The 25,685-nt window shown below is 38.1% G+C and overlaps 1 protein-coding gene across 8 annotated transcripts in view; it reads left to right on the forward strand.

Moving 5' to 3' along the window:
• LOC117394169 (receptor-type tyrosine-protein phosphatase mu-like) overlaps positions 1-22,030 on the forward strand; it is a 296,513-nt gene extending 274,483 nt beyond the window's left edge. For all 8 annotated transcript variants that reach the window (XM_059015556.1, XM_059015565.1, XM_059015574.1 and 5 more), the window contains 10 exons: positions 5,060-5,176; positions 5,647-5,801; positions 6,218-6,353; positions 7,608-7,757; positions 8,212-8,385; positions 10,089-10,220; positions 12,126-12,251; positions 15,278-15,441; positions 16,727-16,862; positions 21,173-22,030. In XM_059015556.1, coding sequence (XP_058871539.1) covers positions 5,060-5,176; positions 5,647-5,801; positions 6,218-6,353; positions 7,608-7,757; positions 8,212-8,385; positions 10,089-10,220; positions 12,126-12,251; positions 15,278-15,441; positions 16,727-16,862; positions 21,173-21,226 — 1,344 coding nt within the window. In that variant the 3' untranslated portion in view covers positions 21,227-22,030. The remainder of the gene's footprint in view (positions 1-5,059; positions 5,177-5,646; positions 5,802-6,217; positions 6,354-7,607; positions 7,758-8,211; positions 8,386-10,088; positions 10,221-12,125; positions 12,252-15,277; positions 15,442-16,726; positions 16,863-21,172) is intronic.
• The last annotated feature ends 3,655 nt before the right edge of the window (positions 22,031-25,685 follow it).

Genomic DNA, 25,685 nt, shown 5'->3' on the forward strand with positions numbered 1-25,685 from the left:
TATTTTAATTATATATATATATAATCAATTAAATAGTAAGGTTTTGCTTGTATTGTGTGACAATAACAATTTAATCACTTCATTAATGCTGCATCTCCAGGCAATAAAATAAAAATACAATGAGCTTTTTGCATAATGGAAAACATTTGCATGGGAATGTCAAAATTATTGTTATTTTTAATAACATTTTAGTTAAACAGCTTTTATTGGAACTGACCGGTGCCTAAGCAGATACACCTGCCACAGCTGACAGGAAAGTCTCCAGTCATGGGGGGATGTCCTTTTTGCTAAACACCACCTGTCACAATCTAAACAGTGCTGCCTTTAATCCAAAGCCGACTCAGCTTTGTGCCACGTACCTGTCTCTCCTGGCCCAAACTGCCCAGCCACACCTGGCATGTCAGCGCCAGCAAGGGCTGCTTGAACTGCTCCCGGCCTTTTAATGAATCCACTTGAGATGTCATAATCTCTTTATAGCTCAGCCTGTTGCACAGCCACATTAACACTGTTTATATGGGGATTTTAAACGCAGTATTATTACACCCATCCATCTGTCGGCAGTTCTAGTGTAAAACCTGGAGAATTCCCACTTGGGGACTTCTACCCCTGCTAGGTTTTACCTAATGATTTCTAAACATGTTTAGTCAGTTCTTGTTTTGTGTTTTTAAAGCTCTTTTTGCTACTGTTTTAAATAAAAATATTTTTCGTATAAAAAGCAGCACACCGTTTTAATTCGTACTGTGGAGGGTAATTGCTACTCAACAACTCCAGTCTACAATTAATTTCATGAGTCTTCCTCTGCTTTCACAAATGCACAAACCGCTGCATTGAAAGAATCCATTCCCAACACAGGAGGCTTGTTGCCCTGTGACTTTTGCTAGTGCATTAAAAAAAATGCTTCAGCAAGTAGATATTTAATTTGCTTTGTGTTATTGTGCAAATCGTCTGTATGTGATAACAGTACGATATTAATGCTTTGTTTTTAATTGTTCTGTATATTTTAGTTTGTGACGTGCAGTTCAAAATAAAACAAACAGTAATTCTAAGTGAAATTGTCTACGCACAGTATCCTGCAGCTAAGGCATGCGCAGTTAGACTGTAAAAATTGGGAGCCAACTCCAGGACTGCGATATATCCGAATCCGCAGTATAGCGAGGGGCGATATAACGAGGGGTGTATTTGAAATGCATTCAGAGCTTTCAGCTCCTTAGCAGGTGGTGTGTTTTTTGAGACCCCAATATTGCAGGTACTGCTTTCTAACTGGTTAGAGCAGTATCATGGGTGGTTGTTGTTATCATGGACACCTAAGGTTGAATGGGCTTCAGTACATACAAATGCCAAACCCTTACTTGATCAAATCGAGATGAAATTATATTTTTACTGGACAGTAAAGTACTTTATTTTGATACCTTAAGTTATAAAAATAAATTCTTGTTTTACTATCTGATGCAACAAATCAATTTCCAGCAGTTTTACCTACAACTTTTATTTGTATCAGCTTGTCTGAACGCCACGGATGTAGAAATATCATGTTTTTTTAGCACAGTATCAATACATGGAGTTTTGTAACAAATATGTGACCGATGTACTGCATTTTAGAAAGACCCCAGCATGACAAGAATTTTTGTTGCTTTTAAAGGCAGGTTCTTAGCAAAGTTAATGCAGTCATTCATCCCAATTCCACACTGCAGCCCAGTGGAGAGAGAGGTTTAATGTGTAGCAAAAAGGAAAAAGTTACAAAAAAGCCATGTGGCATTTCCATGGCATTTCCATACTGTCTAATTTTAAAATCAGCCACAACATCACTGTTTTAACACTGAGAAAGCATTAACAGAAACATGTGTGCAATTGACTTTGTTTTTCTTTTGGTGGCTTATAAAGTAACTTCAAATTAAAACATCTTCATATATTTCTTATTCCTGTCACTCAAACACTGTGAATTAAGTCTGAGATAAGTTGTTGTTACCTGAGTCCAAGAGCTGCTATTCTTTTCTAGCTGTCTGCTATAGACATATGTAACATACTCCAACTGCGTCTTCTGATCATCTGCTTTGGTCAAGTTTCGTTTCGTATTGCTGGAAATACATAATTGTGCACTAGATTGTGCTGACGCTTACTAATATACAGACACTTTAGTTGATCTAGCCTACATTAAATATATCTGTGTCATGAAAACAGAACTGATGAGCAGCACTTGAAAGCTGGTAAAAGCTCCTTAACAGATACAAATATCAAAAAACCAAAACCATGTTGGATTAAATTGAAATAAGATCCACTCATAATATTATTATAGAGGGGCAGTAAAAAAAAAAATTAATTTGAAGCTCCTTACTCTTTAATATGGAAAAATGCTACTAAATTACAGCAGTTTTTGGTTATTGATATTAGATGTATGTCTAATATCAATAACCAAAAACTCCCTTTGTAAAAGGGATTAGGTTTAGGAAGGACAGACACCTGTCTAGAATGAGTAGTGCTGAAGTTACCAACACATAAATGGACATCTTGCTGTGATTGTCTCTGCAGCCGCTTGCTCTGTGTTAGCTGTCTAGACAGCATATTTTATTTATTTAACCGGGAAAGTCCCGTTGAGATTAAAATCTGGCATTTAATACAAAAAACACACATTAATTCAAATGAGCCCAACCAATACAAACAAGTTACTCAAATGACAAGAAACAATTTAGGAACCCCGGCCACAACAAAAACATCTCAGCTACATATATAACATACAAAAACATCTCTTCTACATACATAACATACAAAAACATCTCAGCTACATGGATAAAGGCGTCTGCTAAATAAACAAATAATAATAATACAGGTGGATGCCTTTTTCTTTCCCTCCAAATTCCGTACAAACCCTAGGAACTGAAAATCTTAGAACAGTCTGAGATCTAAGATTATAAGTACTACTAGAGGTAATTAACACTTTATTAAGATAATGTCTGGTTTTGCCAAAGATAGCTTTATAAACAATTAGGAAGCAGTGTTTCAATCTTTGCGAAGATAAAGAAGTCAGACCAGCCAATCTATGTAAATCACAATGATGAAGTGAATAACCCAGGTTGGTTGTAAACCTCAATGCAGAATGGATATATCCTATTTCATATCCAGAATACTGGTACTGTTGCTGGTCAGAGGTGGACAGTTACATTGATGATAGTATTAGGCAACAACACGCGGTCCTGCCTCAGTCAATTTCAGGTTGATATGCTTCCTGCACACAACAGTCCATTTATGCCTATATATCCCATGGGAAATTTGGTGTAGATTTGTGTTTAAAGGGTCAGGTATGGATTGATATTGCTTTGGCTTTTTTTTCATGTTTGTTACCAACAGTAATACTGGTTTAGCTGTAATTTAATCCAGATTGGTAATGTTGATTTGTTGTTGTTGCTACTGTTTGGATAATCTGAATTCTACAGTTTGGCATAATCAAATAACTAGAGAGACTAGGCAAAGGAAAGAAAGGGTAAAGTGAAACAAAAATTTGAAAGGAGAGAAGCAAAACAAACACAAAAAAACAGCAAAAGACCAAGCTGAGTAAACCACAGGATAGACAAGTGCAATTGTAAACTTGGGAAAAGGTAGAAAAGAGATCGGGTAGGACTAACAAAAGCATAAACTAGGATAAATATAAGGGACGGTTTGGAGCCCTGTAGTCAGTGTTTGCGTGTGTTTCATATACAAGATGCTACACTTAAATTAATTAAGGGGAAAAACTGTCATATTTTATTTTAAGAGATACAAAATAAAGTGCTAAAATCCCCCAAAACACAAACACAGTAAACATACAAATACATACTGGTTAAACTCCCTGACAAGTAAGGGGTAAAAATAAAGAAGTATTGCTCCTAAATAACCTCCTTACTCCCACATGTAGTGGGTTGAAATGAATGGATTTCCTCTTAGTTTAAGAGGAAACTGGATAACAGACTGATTAAATACCTTGATTTCCCTTTAGAATTGGTAGAATATTGCAATTAATGATTTATTTAAGGTCACTCTAAAGAAACAAGTTAAGAGATTTTGTGATACTGTAGGTTGCAATTTAAAGCAGTGCAGATTAACAGTTAATAAGAAAGCAATAGAGCAAGCTTTTTAGAGACTGAGGTAAAGTGCTAAGGAAATCAAGAGTTATATTTACCTCTGGGATGAAACACTTTCTGATGAGCAGAAAGAAAATTCTTGCTATCTAAAATTTGAAAAATTCTTAAGGGGTAGTTGTTGTTTTTTTTTTTTTTTTTTTTTAATTAGATTAGTCATTTAGCAGACGCTTTTATCCAAAGCGACTTACAGAGACTAGGGGGTGAACTATGCATCAACAACTGCTGCTGCAGAGTCACTTCAATAGGACCTCGGTTTTACGTCTTACTGATCTATTTTATTATTATTCATACTCGGGTTTAGTTATTGAGGTTACTTGCTGCTAGGACCTTTAATTTTGTTACTTAATGATAGCTAAAATACATACAGAACTGCCTAGGCTTTTTATCTAGGATTAGCTTAATTCCTTCAAGTTAGGAATATTACTCAAAGCAAGGGTTATAAATTTAAGAGAAGGCTTTTTAGGGTTCTGGATGTTTTCATCTGGATTATTACTGTTTATACTGTAGTCTGTGGTCAATATAACAATAGGCACTTTACTCAGAAAAAAGGCCCTAATGCAGACTTAAACATGACTTATTTTTTTCTTTTTTTTTTTTTTTTTTTTTGCTTGATCTATTTCAGTAATAGTGTTTAGTGTAGTGCTGTGGCCAAAACAGTTTATTATAGTACACCCAAGAGTACAGTATTGTAAACTATGGCCAATACTGTACTACAGAATTTGAATACAGTATACTGTAGATTGCTCACAACTATCCTTAAGCAAAATCTTCAAAGTCAGCAGGATTTTACCATAACATACTATACCATGCCATACCATACCATACCATACCATACCATTCCAATTTAATTTATGTAGCGCCCTTCATGTGTAAGCATCCCAGGGCGCTTTACACAAATACTTTGTATTACGATCCTAAAGTTTCTTCTGATCTACTTTTATTTAAAGGTAAAATGCTGCAAATACTGGCCTGATGATACAGAGATCTACCGAGATATGAAAGTGACTCTCATAGAAACAGAGCTGCTGTCTGAATATGTGATACGCACGTTTGCAGTTGAAAAGGTAAGCTCCCATTACTGTACTGTTGTTATTATTGGGATACAACTGTGATAGGAGTTAATGCAGTGCTGTTTAAGGACCCACTGTGTCTGCCCGAGCCCTGGTAGACATGTTGCGCCTAGAAACACTACACCATTTATACAAGAAAATGCAATTCCTTATGTTAAGTTATGAAATAATTAAAATGTAAAAAAAAAAATGCACAGTGTGACATGCAGATGCTTTCCATTTCTGGAAGACATGATAAATATATTGTGCTAGAATACTAAGAAATTGATTAACTTTTAGACTAAAAGTTTTTAACTAGTTTTCTTGTTGTTACTAGTACTAGTTAAGCTCTGTTCTATGGCTATAAGTCAGTCCTCCTTCAGTTTGAGTGATGTATGTCCTTTATTCACTTGTATGACAAAGAATTGTAATAGCTTGTGCATTCTTGTATCTACATCAACAACTGTTGTGTTTTGTTTTATTAGAGAGGAGCCCATGAAATCAGAGAGATCAGAGGGTTCCACTTCACGGGCTGGCCAGACCACGGTGTCCCCTATCATGCTACAGGTCTCCTGGGGTTTGTCCGAAGAATCAAGTCCAAGAGCCCAGCTAATGCAGGCCCCATGGTCGTACACTGCAGGTACATATCTTTGATACAGTAGTGTTACATTGACATTTTATGGCTTGTAAGGTTTGGAGGTGTTTTGTTTAAAAAAAAAAAAAAAAAAAAAAAAACAGCAGCCTTTGAAAAGCAGGTCTTATTGCTTGAATAGAGCACTCTTGAATTTCGAGGAATTGTATTCAGGATTTCAGAACATTATTACCAAATAGTCAACTTTCGCTTTCCAGAATCTTACAATACAAATAACTGAATAAAAAACTGAACAAAAACAGCAGGTCTAATATTACGTTTTTTTTAACTTTCTAGTTTCGAAAAATGTTTACATTCTGACTAATGAAAATCAAATATCTAACAACATAATGGTAACACATTGATATGAATGCAGTCCTGAGTTTGGGTAAGTTCATTGTTTAATATATGTATTGTTTTCGTAGTGCCGGAGCAGGCCGGACAGGTTGCTTCATTGTCATTGATATCATGCTGGATATGGCAGAAAGAGAGGGAGTGGTGGACATCTACAACTGTGTGCGAGAGCTTCGATCACGCAGAGTGAACATGGTCCAGACAGAGGTAATGCCATCTTACCCTTTTTACAAAGGATCATGTTCATAAAAATTAGCACGCATTTGAGCAATATGATAAAAATATAAACAATAACAAGTAGTTGTCATGTCGTCAAAACCCTATAAATACCTCCAATGTTTTGATTCAAACACATGCTCCCTTGAGAAAGATATGTACAACATATCAAAACGTTGGGCAGCTGGCTCTTTGTATATATATATATATATATATATATATATATAAAGAAATATGATTCATACTCCAGATAATTGTTATTTTTGTTGGGCTCAGAAAAAACTTTCCCAGAGGTCTCTACATTAGTCATGTGAAGGATTTGTATTCACAAAGGGTACCAAGGTAGAAGTGGACACATAGATAGAGGACAGGGCCAAAAAACGAATTATGTACAAATATGTGCTATTGGTGAGAACCCCACTTTTATAAAGGTTTTTCACAATTTGCTGTTTTCTGACAGTGCTGAAGCACTGCAGTATGTGTTTTCTAATTTGGTTACAGTACATTCAGTTCCACCATGAAAAAAGGGTGTACACTTCACAGTGCAATGGGCCCTATGCCAGTTGGTTGTCCTTATCTAGTCAGCCTGTTGCTTCATTGCCCATGTCTCTTTAATCAGAAAGGTATAATGGAAAATGAAGTATGCAGGCTTTTAGTCACATTCACTTTACCACAGTCTGTTCCCAGACTCTGGATTCACTGGGGTTTGTGCTGTACAGTGGTAGAATTAAGTTAGTGTGAATTAAGGGATAATTACCTTTTGAAAGAGGTGCGTTTTAATCTTGTTTTTCTTTTACTGTGGTGGGTTCAAGGATAAGGCATGTTTGGGAAAAAATAAATAAAAAAAAGAAATTTGATTCTGCTCATACGTGACTGCAGTGAGGCTCAAGGTTGTTTGGTGACATCATGGTCATGTTACCTGAAAATCACTGATCTCTATACTGAATAGTTTTCATGAAAGTGACAGGCAAAATCTTTTGAAAATGTCATGTCATAAGTAAGTATATATATGTTAGTCCATAACAACCAATACATTGGCAAGATAATTGAAATAACTATGGTGCCCATTATTGCATTTCTCTGTTAAAATATGTATAGTAATGTGTAATGTAATATAAGATTGTTAATACCACATTAAGACCATCTGTGGGTGAAACTTCAGTTGTGCACAAAACTTAACTGTGCTATAAGCAGCTTCTATTCCAGTTATCAAAGTCTAGACATGTTTACTCTTCTTACTTCCAGGAACAGTATGTGTTTATCCATGATGCCATTCTAGAAGCCTGCCTTTGTGGAGACACCAACATCCCAGCCTCTCAGCTCAGGTCTGTTTACTACGAGATGAACAGGTTGGACCCACAGACCAACTCCAGCCAAATCAAAGAGGAATTCAGAGTGAGTGTGGGGCTTAGTGATATATCTGCCACAGTGTCCGTGTGTGTTCGGGTAGTGTGGATTTGGATTTGAGTATTGTTTCAGGGAATGTGGATTTTTTTTCTGGATAATGATGGATAAGTACCATTAAACAAAGATTTCTAGATATTATTTTCTTAGGAACGGACATACTAAAAAAATTATCTTGAGGGATCTTGTGTGTCAGATAAGGTTTAGTATATCTCTACAGCTGCATTTGCTGTATCAGTGCAACATTTTTAAAGCAAGAGATAACATATTATTTATAAGCATAAAGGGGCATATTCTTATATTATTAACCACCATATATATCGATTGATGTACCAACAACCTGTATGCAAAAATGCAAATGAAAGATTAAGAATCTTTGCCTGGGGACATGTACTGTGTTTTTACATGTAAAAGTGACGCCCGTAAATGTCTAATATTTCTTTAGACATTGAATATGGTCACCCCAACTTTACGAGTGGAGGACTGCAGTATAGCCCTTCTCCCCCGAAACCATGAGAAGAACCGCTGTATGGACGTCTTGCCCCCAGACAGATGTCTCCCCTTCCTTATCACCATAGATGGAGAAAGCAGCAATTACATTAATGCAGCACTTATGGATGTAAGTTTTGAATATTTGTTTTTGTTTAATGTATGGCACATCTGCATTAATTTCCTGTTCTATGGTGACGTTCTGAGGAGTGATACGTATAGACTTTAAATCGGTTCGGTTCAGTTCTGATCACCTCCTAAAATCCTAAAAGGTATAGACAATGTCGACTCAGGGGACTTTTTTGACCTGAAAAAAGAAACAAGGACCAGGGGTCACAAATGGAGATTAGATAAAGGGGCATTCAGAACATAAGGTAGGAGGCACTTTTTTACACAGAGAATTGTGAGGGTCTGGAACCAACTCCCCAGTACTGTTGTTGAAGCTGACACCCTGGGATCCTTCAAGAAGCTGCTTGATGAGATTCTGGGATCAATAAGCTACTAACAACCAAACGAGCAAGATAGGCTGAATGGCCTCCTCTCGTTTGTAAACTTTCTTATGTTCTTAAATGAAGGGCATATAAATTATTAACACTTGACAATTTTGCTCATGCTTGCAATTCAACATTCTAGTTGCTTAGCAATTTCCTAAATTGTTTATGGGTCAGCTGCAGTTGCTGTTTTGTGACTGTGTGTGCACCCCGAGTGACCTGGGTCTATCTTTGACCCCCCTTGTAGTTTATAATGTATGTAAAGTATACTGAGAGGTGGTTACACGGGGTAGTTGCTTTGTCAGACTTTATATAACAAAGTGAACATTCATCATTCTTCGAAATGGAACTCTTTGAAAGACCTTTGCATGGTCTTGTGGCTCTGGGATCTCATCAAACCCAACAGAATCGGACATTTACTCCTTATCTAAAAGATGCTACAAGAGTACAGCTCCTTTTCAAATATTAACATTTTGTTTTATACAATTTTAACACATTTTTGTGATGCATCAAAATATGACAAAACCTTATTAGAAAAAGTGATAGTAATAGATAATGTTAAAGGGCTTTTCTGTGCAATAGACACTACTACCAGTTATTGACACTGTAATGGTTCTTCTGGTGGCTGATGAGTTAATAAGACTGACATCAGCATAAGAAATGTGAACGCTCTGGACACTTTTTATTTCAGTAAAATAAAATCTTACCATTTAACAAACAATAAAAAGTTTACTTCATAAGGTTCCATTAGGTCATCTTGGATATTACACTTAACTTCACATTAAAGATTTTGTCAAAAAGCCAACCTTTTGGTACAGCATTATCTGAGACAGTGCTTTTTCAATAGCTGGATTAAAGAGACATTGATCTGCCTTTGGGAAGAACTGTACTTGGCAACTTAACACCACTTGAACGATGCAAAAAACAGAAAAAAACAAGCAGATACCAAACTATTGTAAAACTATCAGCCTTTAGATCATTATTTTCCAATTATTTTTTGTTTCTTTTAATCTTCGAAGCGATTTTCCGTTTTGTAACCTGGTGAATAAAAATAACAGTGGGACGGATCAAATTCACACTTTCAAGTCGCTAATTCTGAACAAACTGATTTCCTTTTGCAAACAAAATGCTTGCTCTTTTAATTTGTACCACTGTTGTAATAATCACCTCCCTTGTGATCTTGGATATACTTGTGATCTTGGATATACTTGTGCTTTTGAATACTCTGACAATATGCAAGACGCCTTTGTAATTCCAGCTTCATTAAATCTGCACAAAAAAACTTAAAATAATAATTTGGAAGCAGCTATCTTAATATATATATTTTTTTTTTGCTTTGCAGAGCTACAAGCAACCATCCGCATTCATTGTTACCCAACATCCTTTGCCAAACACAGTGAAAGATTTCTGGAGACTTGTTTTAGACTATCACTGTACATCAATAGTAATGCTAAATGATGTGGATCCAGCACAGGTAAGAGCAACATGCCAGGAATGGACCCTGACTTCATGAAAATGATTGTGATTGTCCAGTCCTCAGGCACTGACAGAGCCTTGAGGTTAATGTTATGCTGCAGCACCACTGGTATAGCTAGTTTTTCAATCCTGGCAACTGACAGAAGCATTTAATGCAAAATGTTTAGTGTGTAAACAGGCACCTTGATAGACTACTTACCTGTACTGTAGCAGTTTATTTCTTTGTCAATACAAACCTGATGAAGGTATCTATTTAAAATCAAAAGCTTTTCTTCTTCCAACATTTGTGTTTCAATAAGCGAGCAAGAGCGGTAGCGAGGGAGCGAGGCGAGAGAGATGCTTCCGGGGGGCGGGTGGCATGCCCCCCCCCCCCCCAGAGAATTTTTTAAATGTTAACTTCAAAATATGTGTCCTGCAACCTAGAACTCTGTACATTTTTCATTTTGTTACACATAATCTCAGTCCTAAATACTGTTATGCTGAAGAGCCTTGCCTGTTTCCTTAACCCTGTCCTTAGTGGCCCTGTCCTGGCCTACACTTGCTTTCGAAGCCGGCTATACTGTGTGGGCAAGAGGACTGCCTTATAATGATTAAATTATTATTATTATTATTATTATTATTATTATTATTATTATTATTATTATTAAAATGATGTGCCCTCCAGGATAAGGGACAGGTTAAGACATTAGGAAATCTACACTGCCTGGTGCCAACAAGGGTTTTGGCCTCACAAAAAACACTATTCAACTTTTTGCCTTAGGAGCCAATGGTTCCTAGGCCAAAACAAATGGTTGCCAAATCCAATTGTTGGGTGCCACTTCAGGATGGTTGCTACCATATTCAACTGCTTAAAATTAACAACTTGCAAAGACACGAAAGTGATAGTAAAACGGTAACTTAATGTTTGTACTCAACTCTGCTGAATGGTTAATCTATGCAGCTGATGACTGCAATGTACTCAGCATGTTTATATTTTAGATATTTTGCAAGTGTTGTGTATGGAATTGGTGACTGCACCGTTAATTGTGTACAGTTGTAATATTGGAAAACGCATGCTGCAGCTGGCATACTCAGTGTTAGTGAAGCCCTGATCTGATAGCATCTAACCAGCCCTTGTATTACTGTTTTTTTTGTTTGTTTTTTGTAAAAACAAGTTTAAGTTTCAGTGAGTGCATTGCATTTTGAATCCCCAAATTTTTATTTTTTTTCTCAGCTGTACACTTCCTAATTACAGTCCCCGGTATTTCTGTTTTTTCTGCTTTCGACGTGCTAAAATTTAGTACAAAACTCACACTACATTCATTGTTTATCATTATGGTAAAGTTTGCAGTTACCGTGCCTGCTTCTTTGCCTGAGATTTTATCAGCTCATCATCTAACTAGGGAAGCTGCTGCGCAATTAAATCCGCCTCAGATTCCTCAAGGTAAACAATGTAACAGCGGATTTGGAAATTCAGTACACACTATCAAGTTGCGAAGACAGCCAGTATTGTACCTGCCACATTGGCGTGTGTGTGCATACACCAAGAACATACAGTAGGGATGTTAGTAAAATAAAACAAATACAACAATCTTAAAGAAAATGAATACAGGGATTTTCCCGGCAGATTCTAAACCAAATATCACAAAAATGTAACAATTGCAAAAAGTCAATAAGCAACAGGGGAGCAAAAAAAAAACAGCTTTCTTCAGAAGAACGTCTTATACACCTACACAAAACATGCTGTTACCTTGGAAAGTCAATGTCTACATGACACAGGGAAGATCACTAAAATACAATCTACAGAAAAAATATATAATATAATTTATACTTAATTTTGTATGTCACCGCTTACATTGGCATTAGTCTGAAATATTGCTGTAACACACAATGCTTTGTATTCTGTTTTGTGTTTTTTAACTAGCTCTGCCCTCAGTACTGGCCTGAAAATGGTGTGCACAGACATGGACCCATCCAAGTGGAATTTGTATCAGCTGACCTAGAAGAAGATATCATTAGCCGCATATTCAGAATTTACAATGCAGCAAGAGTAAGAACACATTTTCTTTTTTTCTTTTCATTTTACTTTCCAAATGTATTCTACACATTCTGTCACTTGCACTAGAATCCCCAGCCTGCCCACACTGTTATCTGAAAGTAATATTCAAAAGATTATGTTTAAATCCTGGGATGTATAAAGTTGCCCCTTATGGAAAACCAAAAATGAATATTTATACGACAAAGGTGCAAAGGTTAAAACTGCATAGCCCAAAGGAATGGCCACAGTTCCCTTTCAAGTGCGAAATGTAACCATTACCGAACAGGTGTTTACCTGCTAAAGACCCGAATCCTGAATACTTTATACCAAAGCTGCTCTTTGAGCCTGTGATGCAGTCGTGACCCCGCCCCCGAGGGATCAAAAGCACTGCAGTCACAGCTCTCAGCCCCGCGTGAAGTCCTTCCCAAGGAGCCCAGTCGACTGACTTTGTGCTCTCCCTTCGGGCTGCATAGCTCCAGCTGGAGCTTATTTTCTTTCTCATTTTTGCTAATTAGCACCATACGAGATGTTTTATATTATTTATGTAATTGTTAAATTACTGTATTTTATTGAGAAAATATTTTCTCATTGTGTTATTTCTGTTGTTTTATAGATACCACACGTAGGCTTGTCTGTAACGTGGTGTTCAGCACACGTGCAGTAAGAGCAGCTGCTGGGCTCAGCAGCCCTGCACAGGACTGAAATAGTCGCATCGACTTGCCATTACAACCACGGTATCTTGATGCCGTTTTGGTGTCAAGCTATTAGCATCACCATTGCGAAGGTCTGTTAGTTCATTCTAACAAGCAGGCTTCCCTCAGTCTCGTGTTGGTACTGACTGACTGGTTTTGCCAGTGGCTTTTACAGGTGGGCATCCCTGTACGTTACCATCCACGGAGACTGTGAACCAGTGGACCTGTATGGAACAGGTACCGAGGTCACTGACCTGCTCCCGATCTCGACCCAGTACCGAACCGGGACCGAGGTTACCGCACCGGTAACCGGTGCCGAACCAAGCAGTAGCTGTGATCCGATGGTCCTGTACCAAACCAGTACCAAGGTCACCAAGGCTACCGCACCAGTACCGACCCAGTGTTAAGTACACTGTCCCGGTACCAACCCGGTGTTAAGTACACCCAACCGGTACCAAGATGACCCGGTGCCAAAGTCACCGAAGTCACTGAACTGGTGCCGAAGCCACCAAACCTGTACTGAACCGAACTGGTGCCAACCCGGTGCCGAGGTGACCGAACCGGTCCCGCTAGGGTCTTGACCCCCCTGGTTGGTATATAAGCAGATTGAGGCAACAGCTGTACAATGCATTGCTTGCTCCTTGCATTATGTCTGGGTTCCATCCCTGTGAGACATGCAAGGCCAATCTGCCTAAGGAGGACAAGCATGACAGGTGCTCTTCCTGCCTGGGGCCAAAGCATGTCAAGGAGACACTGGCTAATCACAGCTTCTGTGAGTTGTGTGCCCCTTTCTCCAAGCACACACGAGAAGAGGTTATCCCGCAGCTCTAAGGAGCTCTCTGCGTCCCTTACTCCTGCTCCATGCTCTTCCCCATCACCCTCTCTTAGAGAGGTTGCTGCATCCTTACCCCATGGCTCTGTTCCAAGGTAGAGCAGACAATGCACCTGGGAAAGTAGCCCAGCCAGGAAACCGTCTTCATGGTCTTCCTAATCCTGCTCAAGCTCTGCCTCTCCTTCCCCTCCCCCGTGGAAGAGGAAGCGGAGTTGCCTTTCCAGGCGATCGGCAGACTCGGAGCAAATGGAAAAAATCTGGGTTGCTGTTTTCCACCAGGGAACTATTCTTGCTGAATTACTGCAGGAATACTCGGTGCCACGTCCCCTTGGGGCCCACAGGGCTGCGAGCAGCACAGACTGGCCACAGGAGGACGTATTATCCATCGCCGCCTCTGAGGACGTGGAGTCGGACAGCACGTCCCCAGCGGTAAAGAGCTCATACTGCTAATCAAGAGGGCCACTGCAACCTTGCAAGTGCCCTGGCCTACAGCAAGGGAAACAAGGCCTCTCCAATAATCCCCCGTTCAACCGGATTTTTTGGACGAGATCCAGTCCTCCTCGGACGAACAGCTCCTGCTATTTCCCATACGATGGACGCCCTGTGTAAGACCGGTTACTGTCTACAATTCAAGCACGGTGCCCCTTCCTTTCAGGGCATGACTACAACATTAAGAAACATTAGTCACGGACACACAAGACGCTGTGGTGTCTCAGGTGGCAGCTCTGCTGCAAAAATGGGCTAAACACATGATAGTTGGAGGAAGGGTCCTACTCCAGGAACTTCCTAGTGCCAAAGTGGGATGGTGGCCTCAGACCGATCCTCAACCCTCAGACAGGTCAGCCTTTATCTGAGTTGGAGGAGGTTGAAAATGTTGACAATGCAACGGCTGTTGCAGTCAGTCAGGCCAGATGACCAAATTCTGGAAAAGCAGGAAACCAATTCTGGAAAAGCAATAAGCATTTCAGCCTCCTAACAGGTCTGATTTAAATTAAGATAAAGCTCTTAATTAAGTAATTAGTAAGTTGTTTCGTTATCAGTACTTTGTTTGTTAAAAATACAGGCTAACCTGTACAGCTATGGCCAAAGGTTTAGCATCACCTAGAATTTTAGGATGGAGGATTTTTTTAAAAACTATATGAACATAATTTTGATCTTTTATTTAACATCATGTAATGAATGAAACTGAAAATGATACCGCACTGTAATAGTAATACAATATTTAATGTCACATTTTTTAATTTGTCCGTTTTTCGTTAAGTATATGGAAAACTACAAAGCGGTGTGTAATTCAATATGTTAACATAACACTGTTCAGCATGTTTCATTCGACTTTATGAAGCAAAATTTGTTAATTCTATAGAGTGTTGCTAAACTTTTGGCCATAGCTGTATAATTACATGAAATAAAAAAAGTTCCATATTATTACTCCACAGAGGTAAAATAAAAAACATGACAGAGTATATTGGAGTAAGTGTTCATTAATAACAACGTCTCCTGTTTGAACCCTGTAGCCTCAGGACGGGTACAGGATGGTACAGCAGTTCCAGTTCCTGGGCTGGCCCATGTACAGAGACACGCCTGTGTCGAAGCGCTCTTTCTTGAAGCTCATTCGACAGGTTGAGAAGTGGCAGGAGGAGTATGATGGTGGGGAGGGGCGGACCGTCGTACATTGCCTGTAAGTACTCCGCCCCCAACTATTTATATATCAGGATGTTTCTCATTCCCTCTTAACAAGAAAATAACATTCAAAAAAACACTTAGTCATTGATATAATATGTTATATGTGTTGACACTTTCAACAGAGTTTAAACCTTGCATGACATCAGCAATGATAATAGCCCCAGTTTTTATTTAGGCTGGAAGTACAAGTGCTTTGAGCTGAGAACTACAACCCAGCACGCAACCCCAGTTATGAGTGTTCTCTACGCCAGCGACACTCTGAAGCCCACTGTTTAAACATGCGAAATCTGGACAGTCTCAAATCCCATTTGTAAATCTGATCTAATCTTAGTTTCAACAGGTCTGAAAGAGGTGTTGCTGCTTTAGTTCCTGTTGTATTTAATACATATTATTATTATTATTATTATTATTATTATTATTATTATTATTATTATTATTATTATTATTATTATTATTATTGTCATCATTTATTAGCAGCAAAATGTTGACAAACATACAAAGTGTTCAGTTGTTGTGCATCTTAAACTTTGAACAGAGTGTAGCAATTTATGAAGAGAATTAAGGTAGAACAGCACCACCAAGTGACCAAAAGTATGTATGCCTGCTTTTAAAATAAACGTGTAATGTACCATTTCTTTCAAAACCAGGAGGTTCCATAGTGTACCTAAAACAGAGAAAGCTTTCTCTGTTTTTTAGTAAACATGATGCATGGGTTAATGTTTTATTATTTCTGGTTACCAAATTTGATAAATATTCTAAACATAAACTGTGGTCTCAATACATGATGGATATTATTATTTATTTCTTAGCAGACGCCCTTATCCAGGGCGACTTACAATTGTTACAAGATATCACATTATACACATTTTCACATTGTACAGATATCACATTATTTTTTTTTTACATACATATTTTTATTACATACAATTACCCATTTATACAGTTGGGTTTTTACTGGAGCAATCTAGGTAAAGTACCTTGCTCAAGGGTACAGCAGCAGTGTCCCCCACCTGGGATTGAACACACGACCCTCCGGTCAAGAGTCCAGAGCCCTAACCACTACTCCACACTGCTGCCCACTGCTGATATCTTTAAAGAATACATTCCAGATTACAGCTCATGTATGTTTAATGTATACCGTAGCAGGAATGTCATCCTTATGTATAATATAATGAAAAAAGAATTACTTTTCATATGCGTAAACTGTATCTGGTCTTCCATTATGAATGGTGTTGACTCCTATGCCTGATGACTCTATGACTCTATTCCTGTCACTGAAGGAATGGTGGGGGTCGCAGTGGGACGTTCTGTGCAATCAGCATTGTCTGCGAGATGCTTCGGCACCAACGCGCAGTCGACGTTTTCCATGCAGTCAAAACACTGAGAAACAACAAGCCCAATATGGTGGACTTACTGGTAAGCATTAGAGTGTATTTTTATGTATTTATTTATTTTCTTGCATAAGTGCCCTTATTTATTTTATAATATAAGTCCCTTTTTAAGCAGACTAAATGTAACATCCCAGTGGCGACTTTTTTTTGTATTCCAGTAGTTATTCCTTGTTTCCAGTTGTAAATGTATCTGAACCTGCAAGTGAGTTTACTCCCCCCTCCCCCCTATTTGTCTAGCTGTTGTCAATCTGTGCCATGAACCTGTTAGCATATATTAGTGTGCAGTTTGTTCCCATTGCTGTTCTATGAATTTTGAGGTAGTGGGGGAAAAAATCCTCTTCAGTATGTATTCAAGAGATGTCAATGTATTGTTGCAAAAACATTTGAAAATAATTATATTCTAAATGTTTGTCATTTAATTTATTATGTTTCTTTCAGTATTATAAAAAAAATAAGTAATTGGTATGATTTTACATCCAGTACACAATTACATTTCAATAATAACATAATGACTTGATGTTAAACCAAATTAGATAAGCATAGAAGATCCTCAAACAATGTAAATAATTAACGTACAGTACACAGGCTATACTGTGTAAAACTGTAATAATAAACTACAGTACAATTAATTTTATTTTGTGTTTAGAACTGAACATGATTGTATGACACTGCAGTTTTACATTCTAAATATCTTTATCTGCCCTTTATCTGCTGCAATATTTTAAATGAAAGGAGTTCAGAAAATACACAATGATAAAACTTAATTTCTTAATTTTTATTGGGTTAAACAAGAAAAATTGTTCTGTTCTACCCTCTGAGTACTACATCTCTTGCACTGGCGGCTGGCTGCATTACAGTAGTACATCAGCAGGGGGCGGAAGGATATGGGTGGTTCCTCCAATTAAAACCCGAGCTCAGATCACGCAATCTGCTAGTACAAGTACTGTGTTTCAGACAGACAGGAGTTTGCAATCGGAGGCATTGCCTCCTCTGATAAAAAAAAAAAAAAAAACTCTCTGGACTCCTCCAATTAAAACCTGTGCTCAGATCACACAATCTTCTACTGCTGCTGCTGTGTTTAATGGGAGATTGGAGTTTGTCAAGGAGGCAGAGCCTCCCCTCATAAAAAAAAAAAAAAAAACGCTCCTCCAGGACCAGAACACAATCTGCCACTACTAGTACTGTAAGCACATCTCTCAGCAGCCAGAATTGCTGTTCATTTAGGAATGTTGAATCTAGAGTTTAGGTTAACATGTATTTTTTTTCTTAAATTTTAGCCAAGAAGTGTATTTTACTTTATTGAAGATTTTATATATATACAGTACTGTGCAAAAGTTTTAGGCAGGTGTGAAAAAATGCTGTAAAGTAAGAATGCTTTCAAAAATAGACATGTTAATAGATTATATTTATCAATTAACTAAATGCAAAGTGAGGGAACAGAAGAAAAAATTTAATCAAATCCATATTTGGTGTGACCACCCTTTGCCTTCAAAACAGCATCAATTCTTCTAGGTACACTTGCACAAAGTCAGGGATTTTGTAGGCATATAGTCAGGTGTATGATTAAACAATTATACCAAACAGGTGCTAATGATCATCAATTCAATATGTAGGTTGAAACACAATCATTACCTGAAACAGAAACAGCTGTGTAGGAGGAATAAAATTGGGTGAGGATCAGCCAAACTCAGCTAACAAGGTGAGGTTGCTGAAGACAGTTTACTGTCAAAAGTCATACACCATGGCAAGACTGAGCACAGCAACAAGACACAAGGTAGTTATACTGCATCAGCAAGGTCTCTCCCAGGCAGAAATTTCAAGGCAGACAGGGGTTTCTAGATGTGCTGTCCAAGCTCTTTTGAAGAAGCACAAACAAACGGGCAACGTTGAGGACCGTAGACGCAGTGGTTGGCCAAGAAAACTTACTGCAGCAGATGAAAGACACATCATGCTTACTTCCCTTCGCAATAGGAAGATGTCCAGCAGTGCCATCAGCTTAGAATTGGCAGAAAACAGTGGGACCCTGGTACACCCATCTACTGTCCGGAGAAGTCTGGTCAGAAGTGGCCTTCATGGAAGACTTGCGGCCAAAAAGCCATACCTCCGACGTGGAAACAAGGCCAAGCGACTCAACTATGCACAAAAACACAGGAACTGGGGTGCAGAAAAATGGCAGCAGGTGCTCTGGACTGATGAGTCAAAATGTGAAATATTTGGCTGTAGCAGAAGGCAGTTTGTTCGCCGAAGGGCTGGAGAGCGGTACACGAATGAGTGTCTGCAGGCAACAGTGAAGCATGGTGGAGGTTCCTTGCAAGTTTGGGGCTGCATTTCTGCAAATGGAGTTGGGGATTTGGTCAGAATTAATGGTCTCCTCAATGCTGAGAAGTACAGGCAGATACTTATCCATCATGCAATACCATCAGGGAGGCATCTGATTGGCCCCAAATTTATTCTGCAGCATGACAACGACCCCAAACATACAGCGAAAGTCATTAAGAACTATCTTCAGCGTAAAGAACAAGGAGTCCTGGAAGTGATGGTATGGCCCCCACAGAGCCCTGATCTCAACATCATCGAGTCTGTCTGGGATTACATGAAGAGAGAGAAGCAACTGAGGCTGCCTAAATCCACAGAAGAACTGTGGTTAGTTCTCCCAAGATGTTTGGGCCAACCTACCTGCCGAGTTCCTTCAAAAACTGTGTGCAAGTGTACCTAGAAGAATTGATGCTGTTTTGAAGGCAAACGGTGGTCACACCAAGTATTGATTTGATGTAGATTTTTCTTCTGTTCACTCACTTTGCATTTTGTTAATTGATAAATATAAACTATTAACATGTCTATTTTTGAAAGCATTCTTACTTTACAGCATTTTTTCACACCTGCCTAAAACTTTTGCACAGTACTGTATATATCTTATACATACAGTATCCACCACTTACACTGTCCAGGGTTATTGCGGGTTGCCGTTTATATCGGACAAATAGAGTTTGCCATTCCCATTGATTTCAATAACAAAGGCATCGTTTATACCGTGTTAAGCACGCCGTATATTTCGAGCAAACTCAGCTGTTTGGAACTCGTTATGTGCAATTCACATAGATTTAAATAACAAACACACTGCTTATACTGTAGTAATCGCTCTTACTAATCCACCAATTAGCTGTTTTCACCTCTTTACCTTTCCATTCACATAGATTGCAATTCAAAAGGCAGCACTTTACTGCAGTAAAAGCTTGACAGATCAATCAGTCAGCTGTTTGTACCTAATTACTGAGCAATTACCCCTGTAATGTACCTTGGCTATTTAATCCCTGTATGCAGTGTCGGGTTTACAGTTTGAAAAAACAGCACTGACTACAACAGCAGGCATGGCTGTAAAGAGAAAAGCGATGCGCATCAGCACGAAAATTCAGTGTAAATAACATTTTCCTGTTACATGCTGTGTGCTGTCTAAAGCATGCTTAAAACTCTGTCAGTCAGCAATGCAACGTTTCTTCAAAAAAAGCTGGGTTTTCTGTAGTTGAGGAAGAGCGTGCTGACAAATACAACCAAACTGAAACTCTGACAACACCAGAGGGGATGTCAAAGGAAGAATTCTCAGCTGTGTTACCTTAGCAACCAGGACACTCTGCCTGAAACAGACACCGATGACGTAAGCGTGCGTGCTGAGCTTGTAACACTGCGGCGTGCTATGGAGCAGCATCCGGATAGAGAGCAGAATTGGGATTTTTTTGAAAACGCTGACAGTTTGCCGTCCATACTTAAAGATTGTCCCGATGCAGATCACAGAGGTCTTAGCTGGAAACAATTTGCAGTAATGTAGCCTACCTGTGCTGTACATTCCTGCACTTGCATTACTTTTTATTACATTCATTGGTTTTAATTAAAAAAAAATATTGGTGTAATGCGTGTCTTAATAAAGATTTAACCGCATACATGCTTGTTTGTTTTGTTTACTGTGCTGGTGATTGGGGGACATTTTGAATGTCAGGTTATTGTGTGGGAGTTTATACCGTCTATCGCTTACTACGGGCGACTCACGTTAAAACAGGCACACCCGTTCTAAGCAGTGGCGACTGTATATATAATTGTTTTGTTTTTTTTCTTTGAAAAGTTGAGGAGGCTTTGCCTCCCTTGCTTCCTCTGATCTCTTGAGAAGGAATACCACACCAAGAACTCAAGATTCTTCTTTTTTTTCCAAACACAAATTTATACACAGATTTGACATTAAACTAGCCAGTCCTTACTCAGTGAAAGTTCCACTAAAGTGTAAAGTGTAGAATACTTGTCATAAATTGTATATATCTAATGTGTGTATTTTTGTTTTGTTTTCAGGATCAATACAAGTTCTGCTATGAAGTAGCCCTGGAATACTTAAATTTGGGGTAGTCTTTACCTTGAATGGTTAACGCTAACCTTGCCATATATACATGGACAGATTTGTTGAGCACATGAAGAATGCTTATCTAAACTTCATCTTATCTGGCTCTGAACTCAGAGCGGGATGAACATTTACAACAAAAAAAGAGAAAGACTTGCACTGCCTATTCTCTAGTCTTATTACCGCTCAACATATACAGCAAGGAATAGTTGAACACTATTACTGCTCAAGCTTCTGATCAACTGTCCATCACAGCTGGAAAAATGAAGGAGCACAGCAATGTACTTGCAGTAAATGTGTTTAAGTATTTTTTTATTACCTTCTTGCCTGTGGTCCTTGGTTGTTGCCTTTATCCTTGTTGGATGGTAAGTGTCATTTCTGTTTTGTGGCGAATGCAGTATAGAGTAATGATAACATTTTCATTTCTTTGTTATGTTTGTAATCCAACACAAAGCAGTATGACGTATATATTTAACTGTTGATTAACTAAACTGGCATTAAATACTAAATGTTAATTTGTTGTGCTGTAGTTGCTACAAGTATTGTACGTTTGGGAGCATCTGTGAAATTCATAAGCACAACTCGAAAACACTAATGTCTGAATAAAAGGATCCAAAGCTTTTTTTTCCCCCATTTGTTTATATTGTAAATATTTTCAAGTTCATCGATTATTTATTCATGAAGTAAAGCACAGTGAGTGACAATCATTCTTTTTCTGAAACCCAGTTTATTGTTGACCAGATGATATTGTTAACCTTTGTTTAACTTGTATGAATTAACAGCTCAATAAAAAATGTTTATTGTCTCTTCTACTACTGCATAATGTTGAGCAGTCTTTTTTGGTTTTTTTTCTCTCCCTAAGAATACAACCAGTGCTCCAGATAAGGTTTTGGGTCTGGGAGTAACTTACCCTCTAATTTTAACAGTGAGACAACAGAATGTATTTTCATGGGGTAAAATGCAACATTACCTTGAAGTCATGAGTTATCTCGATAAATACTGTACAATCTTTAATGGTAATGGAGTAGGCATTAAAAAAGAGCCTTCCTTTTTCACGGCATTGTTACTTTGAACTACTGTACAACCTGGTGGGTTTTTTGTAAGGTGGGGCAGAAACCTGCCACCCCCCACACACAAACGGATACACACTCCCAGGGGTCAAAAAAACAAATATATTATTACATTCACATTACATTAAACATAGGCTATAGCCATTAAACATATATACTATATCAACATTAGCAAACTTTCAACTTGACACTATAAAAAACAGAAATAAATAACTCAAACAATTACATAAACTCAAATAAATAACATTTACATGAACTCAAATAAATAAATCCAAAATAAATAACTCAAACATGTGCATAAACTCAAATAACTCAAACATTTAAACATCACCAACATTTTTACTGTATAGTTCAGTATGTGTGAGTGAGTGAGTGTGATGGTGTGTGTTAATTAGTTATTTTGCTCAGCTGACACAGAATCACACAGGTGAGGATCAGAAACAGTCAGGCATTTACCTATAAAGAAACTTTGCCCTTCTCTCTTTCTGGGAGGCAAACCTCTCAATGACCTTTTTATTGAACTCTGTTCAGTTGGGTAGCTATGTTAACTTTGAACAACATTGCTAGCTTTACATTCTGCATGTGGGTTTCACCGTGTTCGTGCTTTTTCATATTTTCCGAGATGTGCTTCATGTCGCTCACCCCTCGGTCAGTCCAGGCCAAATCCGAAGCAGTTGTCCGAAACAGCAGACATGGAAAGCAGAACACCGCACTGCGTGTTGCTCATCCACACAGCCAGGGTTTTTTCTCGTACCATGTTCTGGAGAATGTCCGGATGTACAATTTCCCACCTGTCGCTTTCTGACAGAGTTCTGCGCTCTAACGGACTTTGCTGTAGAGACACCACAGCGTTCATTGGCCTTTCTTGTTCTAACAAAAATGGCTGCGAGCTACAAACTTCTTCTCTTTCTCCTTGTTTAATGTTCTTATTCTGAGGCTGCTATTTGGCTACAACATTTATCGTCTTGATAAATATAGCAGTATTTTATAAACCGCCATCTAGTGTGTCTAGGTTGTAACTGCATAGACTGCATAGATTGGGTGTTAAATTTGCCGCCCCAATGGGATTAATAGGAGCAACGAAAAGCTAGGCTACAATTTCGGCCGAAAATCATAACTACGCATGCTCATAAACGGTCATCCTCCGGGCGCGACCCCCCGGAAACAGGAGAAGAGGCGTACGATAAGCATAACCAGCGATTTGGCAAAAATACTTTTTTTCCATAAATTTCACATTTGCTGTGGATAATAAAAACTAAGAATGTGAGTAAATATCAGAATTAAGCACTTAAATGTTCACAGTCGTTTTTATGCTTTTTTTTTTTTTTTCTTGTGTTCTGCTATGGTGGGGCGACGCCCTAGCGCCCCTAGTGGACGATCCGCCCCTGACCGTTTGTGTTTTTCTTATTCCTACTGTGACTGACTGCAAAGACAACAGGGCTAGCCAGAGATTGTATAATGTTTGTTGTGTTGGTTTTTCTTGTGTACAGTTTCCTAGTAACTGAAGACATTGTATTCTGGGAGATGTAGTTGTTAGTGGAAGTTTTAGGGGAGGCAGACAAGCTGTGCAGCAAATTTGCTATGCATGTTTTTACGCATTCAATTTAAATGTAGTGCATATTTGGGATTTTTTAATGTGCGAAAACGGCAGATACTCAGCTTATCTGGACCGCTGAATACAACACATATCATACAGGTAATGTATCATTGTTTGTGAAAGGAACATGTTAAGAAATTAATGAAGTAACATCACAGTCCTTAGAATTACAATTATGGGTTGCTTCTGGTAACTCTTTTATTATACCTGTTAGACCAGCTTTTGCTTGTGCATCTGGTTGCCACACCTATTGATGCCTATGTCTGTGGACCCAACATTGTTGCCTTCTGGAGTTGTTATTCCAGAATAATGCCTCTCACAACTTCACATTATTGACTCGGTTTTCCCCTGTCTATGTTTGGTATAGGTACATTTTTTCAAATCAATAAGTAATAGAGAAGTTGAATGTGCGCCAGGGGAGTTCCCAACCAAGCAAAAGCACATCATGAGTGTCACATAAGAACATAAGAAAGTTTACAAACAAGAGGAGGCCATTCAGCCCATATTGCTTGTTTGGTTGTTAGTAGCTTATTGGTCCCAGTATCTAAATAATTAATGTAGATTTAGGAATAGCAGAGGACCTAATACTGATCCCTGAACATGATTTCCCCACTGTTCCAGCAGCCAAAAAACTACTGTGGTTCCCATTAAACATTTTTAAGATATCAAATAACTGTTTTGGTGTTTGTTTATTTATATATATATATATATATATATATATATATATATATATATATATATATATATATATATATATATATATTTATAGTGAGCTTCAGTAAGTCATTTAAAATCACATCAGGGTTCTCCCCAGGAATTCTGTACAGCCGGGAGCACTTCTAACGGAAAAATAAACCTGCCTTACCTTAAATATATAATACGACAAGGAATTTGAATAATGTGTTGTCTTTCGTTGACTCTATCTGGTTCCGCTTTTTTATCTTCTACATTTTCTTTATCTTTACTGTTTTTTATTATGGTAAATTACCGTATTTAGGCACTTTACGATTTGACAGGGGAAAGATAACGCAGGTTTATTGGGGTTCACAAAAAAAAGGTAACCTTTGCACTTGCTTTTTAGCTTAATTATTGAGCTGATTACTTCCTTTAAATTGTTTTCTTTATGTTAAGTTTTCAGTGCATTTTGTTAATGCACATCTATTTTTGTTTTTCGCTGTTCTACATTTTTTGAATGCAACTGTTAATTTTAACCATTTTTTTTCTTTCTTTTTTTTTTTACAAAACACAACTCACACACGTTTGGTCACCATCATAACTGTGCAAGAAACCGGAGTGTAATAATCCAGCACCTCTGGGTTTAAGCATTTGTATTCAGCTGACAAAGTCGTGATGGGATATCAGCTGAACATTTTTCTAAGGCGTACAAACTCTATATATGAAACCCCAATATCTCTCAGAAGCACTTGGGTACATAGTGTTACGATATCACAACAAAAGTATGTATAGCTATTATGTACTATATATCAAATTACAGTACAATAATATGACAAAAAATGCACTGAATGGTAATACCCGAAAATAACAGTAATATTTTTTTAATAAATTACCCGCCGCAAATACAGTATTAGGCGGTGCATTGTGCCGATCGCTGACATGTCACTATTTTTGCTTTGAAAATAATTAGTTTTTTTTTATATAATGCTCTCAATGGCCTTGCTCCACCTTACCTTAAAGATATTTTAATACCATACTTTCTCAATCGGTCACTCCCATCTGAGGATGCCAGGTTACTTTCTATACCCAGTATTCAGAAAAAGAACAGGTGGTAGATGATTCTGC

Source organism: Acipenser ruthenus, chromosome 3, assembly GCF_902713425.1.
Source record: "Acipenser ruthenus chromosome 3, fAciRut3.2 maternal haplotype, whole genome shotgun sequence".
NCBI lineage: Eukaryota > Metazoa > Chordata > Actinopteri > Acipenseriformes > Acipenseridae > Acipenser > Acipenser ruthenus.